Source organism: Armigeres subalbatus, chromosome 3, assembly GCF_024139115.2.
Source record: "Armigeres subalbatus isolate Guangzhou_Male chromosome 3, GZ_Asu_2, whole genome shotgun sequence".
Taxonomy (NCBI): domain Eukaryota; kingdom Metazoa; phylum Arthropoda; class Insecta; order Diptera; family Culicidae; genus Armigeres; species Armigeres subalbatus.
The window spans coordinates 299,532,964-299,545,733 of record NC_085141.1 but is presented as its reverse complement, the minus strand read 5'-3'; the positions used below and the strand labels follow the sequence as shown (position 1 = coordinate 299,545,733).

General features: G+C 39.1%; 1 protein-coding gene across 7 annotated transcripts in view; it reads left to right on the top strand.

The window, feature by feature from the left end:
- LOC134224959 (myosin-IIIb-like) overlaps positions 1-11,846 on the top strand; it is a 411,175-nt gene extending 399,329 nt beyond the window's left edge. For 4 of the 7 annotated variants that reach the window (XM_062704650.1, XM_062704649.1, XM_062704648.1 and 1 more), the window contains one exon: positions 9,380-11,846. In XM_062704650.1, coding sequence (XP_062560634.1) covers positions 9,380-10,415 — 1,036 coding nt within the window. In that variant the 3' untranslated portion in view covers positions 10,416-11,846. The remainder of the gene's footprint in view (positions 1-9,379) is intronic. The other 3 variants (XM_062704654.1, XM_062704652.1, XR_009983120.1) reach the window with 2 other exon arrangements.
- Positions 11,847-12,770: the final 924 nt, after the last annotated feature.

Genomic DNA, 12,770 nt, shown 5'->3' with positions numbered 1-12,770 from the left:
ACGAATCTTGATTCATACTTTTGTCCTTATTTTGTCCCACAAATCTATCACAGCCATTAGATTTGGATCTATGTAGTAAATGGAGAACTATAAAATTTGAGATTTTTTCAAATACAATGAAATCCAAACAATCCAAATTCAATCCAATGAATCGCCTGCTTTGAGCGTGCTTACAGCGGCACACTAGGAAATCAATATGGCGAAAGGCATCTAAGGTTCGATTTCTCAAAATTAAGCACCTAAATCGAAAAAATATTTGGTACGCATAGTAGCAGACATCATCCTTCACAACCGGTACCAAATAGTTTTTCATGAAAAGTTCCTAATTTTGAGAAAATCCCCGTTAGATGTCTTTCGCCATACAAATTTCGGGCGGTTAACTCATGCAGGCTATTTGCGCATATACAATGGCGCCTGGATGTGGAAGCGATGGGTAGAAAATCAGCCACTGCCAATAATTCATTCCAATAAAAATCCAAGCCACATTCAATCCAATTCTAATTAACATCCAATCCTAATCCAATCTAAATCCAATCCAAATCCAATCAAAATCTAATCCAAATCCGATCCACATCCATTCCAAATACAATCCAATCAAAATCTAATCCAAATCCGATAAAAATCAGTTCGATTTTCAAATGGCAACATTTGGCCTAGGATATGATATTTATCTAAAATTTCGCCGAGATGTCATACCTAAATGTGATTGCATAAGTATATACCTAAATTTTGACTTATGTTAACTAGAACGATTAGCCAATAACTCCAAACTTATGACTTTGTGAATGCTGCCAACGTTTTTGAGCTTCGGGAATGTTGGATATCCCATCCAACGGATAATTCCGCTACGACTACTAAGTCAGTAAACTCCAAAATAAACTTCGAGATAATATCCGCCTTCCAAACAACTTAATAGCATACACGGAGAAAAAAATATGGTAAAGTCAAACAAATTCTAGTTTATTTCAACCAAAATTTCAGTTTGATATATGCACAAACAAAAACTAATTTATTTTTACCATGCAGTTTGGTTGAATCAAACTAAGATTCGAAGTTGAAGTAAATTATTATAATAGAGTATACTTTAGGTAACTTCAAGAAACGTTTGTTTGAAACAACCATAATATTAGTTGTTTTATTTTGACAGCAAGCGAACGAAACAAATTTGTTGGTTATTTCAACCAAATATGTTAGTTTGCTATTGAAAATGTTTAGTTTGAATCTATAAAACAAATTAGGTTGTTTCAACCAATGTTTTGGTGATTTCGTGTTGTTGCTATTCTTTTTCAGTTTTCATGATTGAAATGAAAAAAACGAAAGCATATTATTCATTTTTCTATATATTTATACATGTGTTGAAGGTATTGCAAATAACTCGGATCACCATCTCTTCAATTTATTCCTATTCCGCATCATTTGGACACCCGTTCTGGGGCGTTACTGCTTGCTGATCAACACCTCAGGCACAAGGCCAACACAAAAATTTCATTGTTGCTGGAAACCAGAAAAGGATACATGAACAAAGGACATATTTTCTACTGCCTTACTCTAAAAATACTGTTAAATTTACTTACTTTTCACAGGAACCAATTTAATTAGTCTTCCCAGCTGCTCATCTGCTATTGCCACCTATCTCGACATTTTAGCTCAGTCTAACTTCCCGAAATGACCCTACCTGAAGAAATCATAATTATTGTCCACCGACACGCGATCGGAACTTGAATACATTATCTGTAGATTGTGTAAGGCAAGAGTCCTTATTTGATTTATGTTGAAAGAAATTTCTATCACTTACCGATATACTAATGTCCGCAGAATAATGGCTTTCAATAATATTTTGCTTTAATATACAATAAACTTATAGGTTTAGCAACGAACAGGCAAGGAACAAGCTAATTATTGCTAGATTCAAACAATTTTTTAGTTGTTGGTATATAAAATATTAGCTTGAAACAACTATAAGCAAGGTTGTTTTAAAATAAAATATTAGTTAGATTTAACTTGATAAGACAGTCTAATTGTAACAAAAATATATGGTTGAAACAAACATTTGAGGTTTAAAAACAAACAAAATCCTAGGTTGAAAAACAACCAATACTTTGTTTGTTTCAAACTAAGGTGCTTTATCTCCGTGTACGATAGATCTCCATATCTTTCCGATTTTGTTAGAACTAGCTTAACTGGTAGTCTCATGTACACCTGGGTGCTGCGGATAGAGCCGTTTTTCTGCGCTCAAGCAAGCAGAGGGATATTTTGAAATCACTCCCATAAACAAAATTATGTTGCAGTTACTTACTTTGCTGTCAAACATTTCCCGCTCTTCGAATTTCTCTTTCCACGCTGCATGAGGGCGCACAAATGCGCTGGACTCTACATGAATTTACGATTGTTTACATACATTCATGCTCCAATCAGCTGTTGAATCTCGTGAAATTTCGTAACGAGTGCTTTTTAGTTGCATTCCAACTAATTTTCCACTCGAAAATAATGTGAGAATATTTGTTACAAAGAATACAAAACTCAAAGTTTATTTTTATTTTTTCCCAAAATAATAACAATACTTCTCAATATTAGATCAGAAACGAACATAACCACAATCTTCAATGTTTGGCTCCGGACCAATAGAAAATTTTGGCAACAGTTTGACAACCAAATCGGTTCTATCCGCACCACCCAGATGTACACTAATGTCGCCAAGTTGTACATTTAAAACAAAATCAATGCTTCCATGACCCACCATGAGATTTTCAACCCTTTTCTCAGCAGTTTCCTAGACGCGCCTTGTGGTATTGCAACCACAAACCATTTACCAGTGATCTCCCGCGCTTGGTGATTTCCCAATACCATAATCCATTTTCCAGCGGTCTTCCAGACGCGCTTTGTAGCAATACAAACCCATTGCCTTGTGTTTTTTAATCATAAAATATTTTAACACATTAGCACATACACAAATTGAATTCAAATCACCTTTTGAGATAAGCGTCAGGATCCAACAAATAACCTTGCAGTGTCGCCAAAATGTGTGGCCCCAAATGGCCAGAGCGATGACATGACAGCAGCTCTCCGTGGGTGCGTATGCACGCCACGGAGGTCTGATCAGAAGAGGCCGAGTCATGGCTTGCTGCGCACTGATCGACACGCTGAGGTGTGAATGTATAATCGCACGCTGATGATGACTTACTCAAACATTTCGGCTCGCAGCACGAAGCCTTTGCGGGATGCGTTGAGCTTCTGATAGAACTTGCGTGTTTCATGAGAACGGCACAGCTGTGCCATCTCTTCGCACTCCGCTTCTCCCAGGCGGGGTTTCTTCTCCAGAAAAGGCGGGTCTGTTGTCTCTGCTTCCGTCTATAATCTTCCACGTTCTGCCGGGTACCTTGTTGCAACACGACCGCTCAATAGTTCCGTCGACTTCGTCCCACATACCCGAAGTTGTCCTCCGCTGCGTCGTTAATGGCTGCTTTAGCTGTATTCCAGCAGTCCTCAAGGCCCCATCGAGCTCACTATCTTCCGGCAACGCTGCCTCGAGATGCTGCGCGTATGCAGTAGCGACATCAGGTTGCTTCACTCGCTCTATGTCGTACTCTCTTATTGTTGATTATTCGTTCCGTTGCATAAGTTTTTTCAAAGGCTGGCTTGCAGGGCCTGACACCAAAACTCCTAAATTTCCGGAGGACCATTGTGCACAGTTTCACTTGGAGTCCTTCACTGACACTCGGACGATGATCAGCCGCCCCTTACATGGAGAACAGACGCTGAGTAAGATTTGCACCTCCGGAAAGGAGAAAGGAATTTCTGTTGGAATATCCAAAAAATTGGTAAAAGAATTTCCAACGGACTGTCTACAGAAGTTTCCAGAACAATTTTTTGAAATGTTTTCTAACGTTTTTGTATGGAAATTTTTGAATAAAACCTTGGAGGAAGTTCCAAAGAAATTCCTGAGGGAAATCCCGATGCAATTCTTAGAATCCCTCCTTTTTGAAAACATTTCTCAATTAATGTCCAGAGGATTCTCCGTAGAAAACCCTGAAGGGATTTTTGAAGGAATGCTTGAAGTAATTTCTAGATAAACTAAAAAAAGGTATTTCCTATATAGTTTCTTAAGTAAGTAACGAGACAAAGAGTCTGGAATAAAATTCACAAGAAATTCCATTAGAATAATTCGTATAGGCTTTCTTCAATAATTTACTAATCGAATCCAATAAATATCAATTGAAATTAGTTTTCAACCAAATCGTAAATATAAAATAGTGATAAAGAAATGTAAAAAATGCAATAAAAATTTCGTGACAGGTATTTGAAACTGCCTGAAAACGTAATTAATCGATCAACTTATGAACCCCTCCAATATAGTTTTCACTTTTGACTCCAAATTATGAATGAATTTATTATGCCAAAGTTCCTGGTGTCCCATCATTACAAGGACTCTGGTTCCACCAGAACTCTTTGTGATATAGTGATAAACACAAAATCAAGTTCCAAGCAAGAGTTCCAGTTGTCAGTGTCACAACCTGCTTTGAAAGCCCAGTAAAACAGTGTGAATACTGAGTAGTCGGTAACAGCTTTTACTGCCTTCTATTGCAAGACCAATAAACATCTTATGGTGGTGAAAAGTAGCTATTAAAATTACGGTTTACAATTATTACAGTATTGCAGGAACTCAGAAATTTTCAATCCGAATAACCCCGTTAAAACTACCGAAAAAGGAGTCGAGAATTAGTTTGGGGCTGATTGTATACGTCGCACTAAGGAGTAACTAGACCAACATCCTGGCCTAAATTTTGTTCTGGCGTTTTCTAGTAGGTTTTGCTTCTATGATGCAAACACATAGTAACAATCCATTTTGTAACATATTTGTCAGTGAAAATTCACGAGTTCAGTGCGTGTTGGCTCTTGTTTCGGACGGCAGAACGACCGCGCGATTTGCCGAAATTTTGTGTTTTGCATTGCGCGGCCGGTAATAAAGTTAATTAGTTCAGTGCGTGTTGGCTCTTGTTTCGGACGGCAGAACGACCGCGCGATTTGCCGAAATTTTGTGTTTTGTTTTGTTTTTCCCTTAGGACGGTTCGTAAGTAAATTGATGAATATATTTTATTATTTTTACAGCATATACTGTTATTGACAAACGCTCTATATTGTCGAATAGAGCTCCCTATTATTCACCTTTCCCACTAACACAAATTTTCCTTCCCGAGACATCTATGAAGGTAGTATGGGTTCCCTGCATCTTCACTAGTAGATGTTGAACTAACATTCCTTCTTTCCTTCCGTGATTGTAAGGACGTGGCCAGGTATACAACTGCTACTGTATAGGAAAAGGTACTAATCCCAAGTACCAATTTGCGACAATATACAGTAGATTGCTCAATTCAAGCTCTGTCTGGTAAGGGAGCGGGTGTCGCGGGAGAGGGTTCTCTTCGTCGACTTCCCCTCATTTGAATGAAAGTGACAGGCAGGGAGTTTCTTTGCAGTTTATCACCTCAGAATGCAAGTTCGCATTGTTTTCTTTCGTTCTGAAGTGATAAACCAGAGAGAGATCTGCTGCTTGTCACTTTTTTTTTAAGGGAGAGGGGGTCGACGGGGAGAGTCTTCTCTTGCGACATTCGCCCTTATTCCGGATGGAGCTTGAATTGAGCATTGTATAGCCACCCACGATTTGTACAATCACATATGCTATGCTATGCTATATTTGTCAGTGAAAATTCACCTACCAGTGATAAATTACCTAAATTTATTAGCTCCATAACAAGTTCGTTTGTTGATTCGGTTTTGTTTTTCATTCAAGTGGGAATCTTGAAAACTAAAAAATTTCGCGTAATATTTGAAAAGGGCCTTTTACATAAAGGTAAACATTAAGCGGTTCAAAACAAATTAATTCTCAGTTCCTATTTCACACGTTCACGATATTTTTTGCTGCGAAAGTTTTCCAAAACATACTATTGCATATGATTAAAATGACAAAATGCAACTCGGTGGTCTAAAATATGAGCCCTGGTACGGGTGGTCCAAGATACATCCCCTACCCTAGTGCGTGAATTCTCGACAAAAAAATTCGAACTTCCTTGTTGTGAATTCACGCACTTGTTGATATAGCTAGGCCAATAAAATGTTTGCTGGTTGGTGCTTCAAGATCTAACGGATCTAGACGAATAAAAATAGCCTACTTTGGTCGGCGCTTTGAAGGAACTACAAGACATTCAATAAAATTCAACTCTGTAGTGAATTGGTAGATGGTCGGAATAACGATTGGACTTAGACCCAAGTCTGGTGTAGGTTGATTGATGGCAAGAATACTGCCCATGATCACATAGTTGACGTATAAGCCAAAATGACCAAAACACACAATTCGTACAATTATACATACAATTATACATATGATCCATGAAAAAATATTCATGTTTTGTTCGGAAACATTCGAGTTATGGCGATAATTGTTTTTGGAAAAATGGTCATTTGATCGCATAAGTTGGCGTACCTCCATTACCTGCTGCAATATGGAGCAAAAACCTGTCTCATATTTTTGACGTAGGACTTACGTCTTTCTTTACTATACTGGGTGTCATTTAGATTTTTGGAAATCGAGAGCGTTACGCTGGGAATGGAAGATTCTGAACGTTACTAGCGCCTTTATCTTTCGATGGATTTTTAGATTTATATATCATTCGACTCGGACACTCTCCACCATTTCGCCTATTTCATTGAAACTTAAGATTATTAACGTTAAGCTATTGAAAATTTCAATTCTTGTCAAAGCCAGTCAAAATTTCTTATGTAACCAATCCCGTGCATTCCTAACACGGACATCAGAATGCGGTATGTCACGGGCCTTCGAGTCTACCGGAAGATTTTCTTTGTGTATAAAAATAGCAGTGCTTGCCGTGTGCGAGTCATTACAATTTGCGACAGCAGCGCGTACTGACGTGCTTTTTGCTCGCACATTTTTCGTTTCGTTCGTTCGTTCGCTGTGTTTACGTACACAGCGACAGCATGCAGTCACCAGCGGTAGAACTGCCGGTGGGTCTGCGAATATGCATGAGAGAAGTGGGCGCATTTTTTTGTCGTTCTGTGCTTGATGATGGACGAATGCAGTGGTGTCGGTTGCTATGGAGGCAACGCAACCGCCCATCGCATCGCTCGAAGTTCACGGCTAGAGGCCGATGATGGCTGAGGCAGCGAGGGCAGCGGTGGTGGATGAAGAAAAATAAAATTAGAAAGATTAAATCAATTTCGGTCTGCTCATCCAGGTGATTGGTTTCATAATCCACATGATCCCGGGATTGGTACGAGTCATGTCATATGACTTACCATATGTTAAGTTGTGCTTGGTACTAAACGACACTTACATTAAAACATGGTTCTGATTCCCCAGCAAAACAAATCAACTACAACTACACAAAATAAAAATTTAATTAAAATAATTACTTTCATTTATTTGCAGAAGGCATTAGCAATTAAAGATGCACAATCAGCAACAGTACTAATATATTTTAGATTAGAAAATTGCGCTGTACTACATGTAAATTTTTTAAAAGTGTTCGCAAAAAATAATTTCCAGAAAAATATTTAAACAAACTTTATCTTATTCTTTGTTTTTCATTTTCTGAGAAATTGTATTATTAAACTTGACGTAGACTCGGAGTTTGGAATCAAAACATTAAATAATTTTTCGTTGACGTATTAGCAGTACCTCCTCCTTAGGGTTACTGCTCCTTGACTTGTTTCTTATTGTTGTGATTTTTTTCAGTTGTAAGCACGCATGTTATCCAAAAGAAGCAACGAAATTGGTGCTGTTTTTCTTTGTTTGGAAAACGGAACAGTTCCCCTGAAATAGCACATTTTGCCCAAGTCTGGAAATTTTATAAATAGAATTTTTAAGCTTCAAATACTATGTATCATCAATAATAAATCTATAAATGCCCTACATTTGCTTGAGTAAATAAGGGCTCAATAGTTAGAAACAAAGCAATTCTAATTATGTATTTAATTCTAGTTTTATTTCCAGAAGTTTTGAATAAACAAATTGCTAATAATTCTACACAGCACACACATAATTTTATCTATACCACATAATTTTAATTTTCACGGAAAGAGCTATCCGAAAAACCTTTCCCAGAAACTCGAACTTTTCAAAAGATTGCTTCCTCATCCTCATCCATCGAATATATGATGAAAAAGGAATCGTTGAATACCGAGGAAATCATCAATCATTTGAATCTGAATCACTTTGAACCAGTGAGTTTGAGAATAATTTGTTATGATTACTCATAGCTAAATTCTTGATTTCAGCGCCCCCCTGAAGCCCGGCGCTCTTGCTCTCAAGCTTCATGCGTCGTGCCTCATTGGCAACTTGTTGACGGTCTTGAAATTATAAGCGCGAATAAAAAAAATTGACCGTGATCGAACATGAACTGGAAAGTCCTTTGAAAAGTATTTCTCAACTAATTTCGGGAGGATGTTATTTGAAACAGGTCAAAATAAAGAAAATAGGTTAAAATTGTCGCACTAGTGCTTTATTTGCCAAATAGCCAATCAAATCACCGCAAATCAAGTTCATATCGATAGAGCATATTCGTATGATACGATAACACCTTTGATCTCCTCCAAAACAAGCAAAGCATAATTGTGAAAATTGATTTTGGTTAATTTTTGACGTCCTTTGCACAAGTTGTCGCGCTAGTGGTCCCAATTTGGCCAATCTCATAAGAAAACAATGGGAATTCCCAAATAAGGAACCAAAATTAAGAATAGTGCCACAACTGGTGCATGCGTTCCTATTATGGATTAATCATTTATGAGGATAATAACAAATTTTATTATGGTTTTCACAGCTGTTCTAAGGAGCAGGAAGTAAAATCTTTCGATTGATTTATAAAGTCCACCCACATGCCTTTTACTTATTTAAAAAAAATAGTTGTTCTTACGTATGGCGACAATTGGTACACCCACCCTATTACTAATATTATTTACTTTTTGAACTGCAGTATGCTAAATTTTGGGCCTTTCTTAGCCGTGCGCATCGTATTAGCCTCATGATATATAAAAGCTGAAATGGAAACTCTGCTTAGATACATCGCAGCTAATAACTTCTTTTCTATAATATTGAACTTTGACAACAGTAAGCAATTACATAATTATATCAAGCAATGAGTAGTAATAATCGAATGCTTACTCATACTGTTTTTAAAAATACGTTATTATACTTGAAGTTTGACTGCATTTCTTCTCAGTTAACGATTGAAGATTTTTTGAGCTTGCCCTTGCATGAGTTGCATTCAATCGTAAATCTCGTCGGAGACCCCACAAATTGCAAAAAAATGCGTCTCGGGTCAATTTTTTCAAGTATTTCTGCAAAATACTGACTCAATCGTTTTCCTTCCAGATCCAATAATATCCACAACAACGAACCGGCCCACATCCGTCACATACCGGCCTTCAGTTACCTGAATCCGAACGGCCACCAAATTCTGCGCTACTCACCGAACAACGTGGACCAGCAGTCATCTTCGCCATCGTCCCGAGAGCAATCGTATCGCCAAGGAAGCTCGGACCAGCCATCACCGAGCCCTCCGGTCGGCCATGCCAAACCGAAGAAGCAGGGCCCCAAACTAGAGTACAAGCTGAAGGAGAAGGAGAACAAAGAGAAGAAGAAGAAGGAGAAGAAAATGAAGAAGGAAAAGGAGAAGGAGAAACTAACGCCCCCCTCGTCGGGAACGTCGTCGGCAATGAGCAATCCCGCGGAAAAGTCACGCAAGGAAGCGAAGAAAAAGGCACCGATGCCAATTCCCCAACCAGGGCAGCAAGTTCCGCAGAAAAGAATGATCGATCACCACGAGTATCAGAATATTTCCGAGGAGACCAAAATCGATAGCAAGAGCCCGGTTATGAGGATGTTTGGCGATACGAACTTTTTGCTAAACCATCGGAGGAAAACCTCCAATCAGAAGGAGAGTGGGCTCAGCTGCGGCCAAGGAGTGTGTGAGCTGATGAATGGAGTTTACAGATTTAGTCCACATGTCACTTCGTTTGCCGAACTGGAATCGAACAAGAGTAGCAGCAATCGGTCACACCCTTCAACGCTGGACGCCAAGGAGTACCAAAACTTCAGCGTATCAAAATATCTAAACATCGACGTCAAAACGCCGAATCTGAGGAGCGTGAAGAACCATCAGCGGAATCGTATGAGTTCCAACAGTAGCAGTTTGAGCAGTGGCAGCAGTGGTTCGAACTCGCTGAACTCGTTCGACTCGGTCGAGCAGGCGATCATATTCCAGAAGAACAAAAATGCCGACTCGTACCTGGGGCCGTTCAACTTCCGGCAGCTGTTGAGGCCAACCCAAGGGCCCACCGAGTCGCTCCGCAAGCGCAAAGGAATCAACCCACCATCGCCACCTCCGCTGCAGCGGGGCAAAAGTTAGAAAGGGGGGAAGGGAATTTCTTCGAGAGGGTTGTGTTTGGTTTAGTGCATTTGGCTATCGTTGATGAGTGTTGGTTGATGTATATTCGTGTGTGTATTTATACAAGCTTGATAGACCGATTCGTTCCGTTCTGATTCGGAAAGTCAGTTATGTAAGGTTGATTAATTCTTCTCGATTGGAAGTAGACCATAAATTATGATCTCTAGTTCGGTTTCAAAAATAACGTCGATAGGACTCGAACAATGCTCATTGGAGCATATAAACCAACCGAAATGCGTCATCGGGAAATTGGAACGATTCAGGTCTATCGATAGCATCACGCTGCTGCAGCTGTAGAAGAGAAACTTTCCCGGCTGGGTTTTCCTACCGTTTGGTATTTTCTGCATCCTGCGGCAGCGGCGGAAAATTTCCTTTCCTCTCGATTGATATTAAATTTTATGTTTTCGGGGTTGTGGTTCGAATTTGCAGTTTGAGAGGTAGTTGGTAGTAGACGTTGAGGTATATTCAAACTTTGGTATTACCCCCGGCGCCATCATCATCGTCATCGTCGGCTATCCGGTAGAAAGTGAGCTACGTCTACTGATAATGCCTTAGGTAAAGGATCAACTTTTGTGCGGATTTATTCACTGCGCGTCTTATCTTTTGTTTCCGCCAATTGCGTCATTGGTGCAGTACCGCAATCTCTCTCGATTGTCTAATGAAAAATTCTCAGCATAGAGTGCGGCCATTTAACAGATCTAGTTAGGAGGCAATGATGAAGCAAGACCATCTATTGAGTCATATGATGTTCCCATGCCAGGACAGAAGCATTGTCCTTGAAAAGTGTTTTTCTCCACCATAGTAAATCATGAAAATAATTCTAAATAAATTGCCTCACTGATACTTCTTCGAAGAACGAGGCTCATGTGTAGAGTACAAAACAAAAATGCAATCATTCTGTGAGCCAAAGCTGGGATCTAAGACTGTGCCGTTCGAAAAAGAATGCCTGATCCAGATACTGCACTGCACTTTCTGCCGGAATAACTTTGCTTTATTTCTTTATCCACCCGCTTTCATTCGTGTATCCCATCGCCTCTCCATTTATTTATCTTGAAGGCAGTTTTTATAATTTATTACCCAAGCAATTTACTCCCTTCACTACGTCTTTTGTAACCTAGATTTATCCTCGTTGAATATCGTTTCTTAGCACAGTAAGCTGCAATCACCATATAGAGATGAAGGGCACTTTGGTCCTTTGTCAAACATTCTTGGCTGTAGGGAAATGTAGTTACTCTAGTTAACACAGATACACTAAATAGATTTATGTAAAATAGATAAAAAAGAACAAGAAATGTTTCCCGAAAAAGACTCACTAAAAACCTGACACCAAAAACTAGTGGAATAAAGTACCAAGTCCTGTTACATGTTGAGTTACGACCTTCGTGAATCGCATCTGGGTGATGTTTTCCTCTCCTCTAAGACCAAATATCCGAAATCCAATCTACTCCGTCACTGCAAAACTGTTGCCGGATGACCGAGAAATTTATTGTCGTATGGAAGTGGAAATTTATAGCCCACTCAATGCCACATGGAAATTATTGTGAGGAATAAGCACACAGTCACAAACAAGCATCCTTGGGAACCACTCCAAAGCTAGTTCGATAGGGGAATGTTGTATAGCCAAAATTCGTAGCAATGTGACACTGAATGGGATCTTTGAAGGATTGTTGTACCCCAGAATTGAGAACAAAGTAACACTAAATGCACACTAATGTTCGCTTCGTTTTGCGTAGATATATGTTGGCTCATAACCTCCAAATTAAATTCTAATCACAATTTTTGTAGAAGAGTCTGAAAAAATATGGAAATTTACTCATATCTTTTCTCTTTTATCGGCCACTCACACATTTGGATATGAGAATCTCAGTTGATTACGAGCAGAAATAGAAATCTGGTCAGTTTCCGTAGAAACTCTCAACGATGGTTCTTTTTTCGAACCTCGTGGATGTTCCCATCGAAAGGTAGCTACTGGTGAATCAAGTGGAGAATGCGGCAAGCAGCACAGTGGCGAGCCCCCATACAAATGCTGGACAAAACCGAATATGTTGGTCAAATTTTCACCAAACAATAATTGTTATCCAACATATACTATGCTACTCGAGTACTTCTGGAGGCGCAAACCTTACGGTCTGAAGCATTAACAGCGTTCAACATTCTAACATTGAAACAGACAATTTCCAGCTTTGGAGCAACTAGGAGCAAATCACCACACTAACCACCGGAAAGTAGACAAAAAAATAGGTTTTAATACATGATACCAGATCGTTCCGAATCTTTCCCGAAAATAGTTTAGTCGCATTTTTTTGCCATACAAAT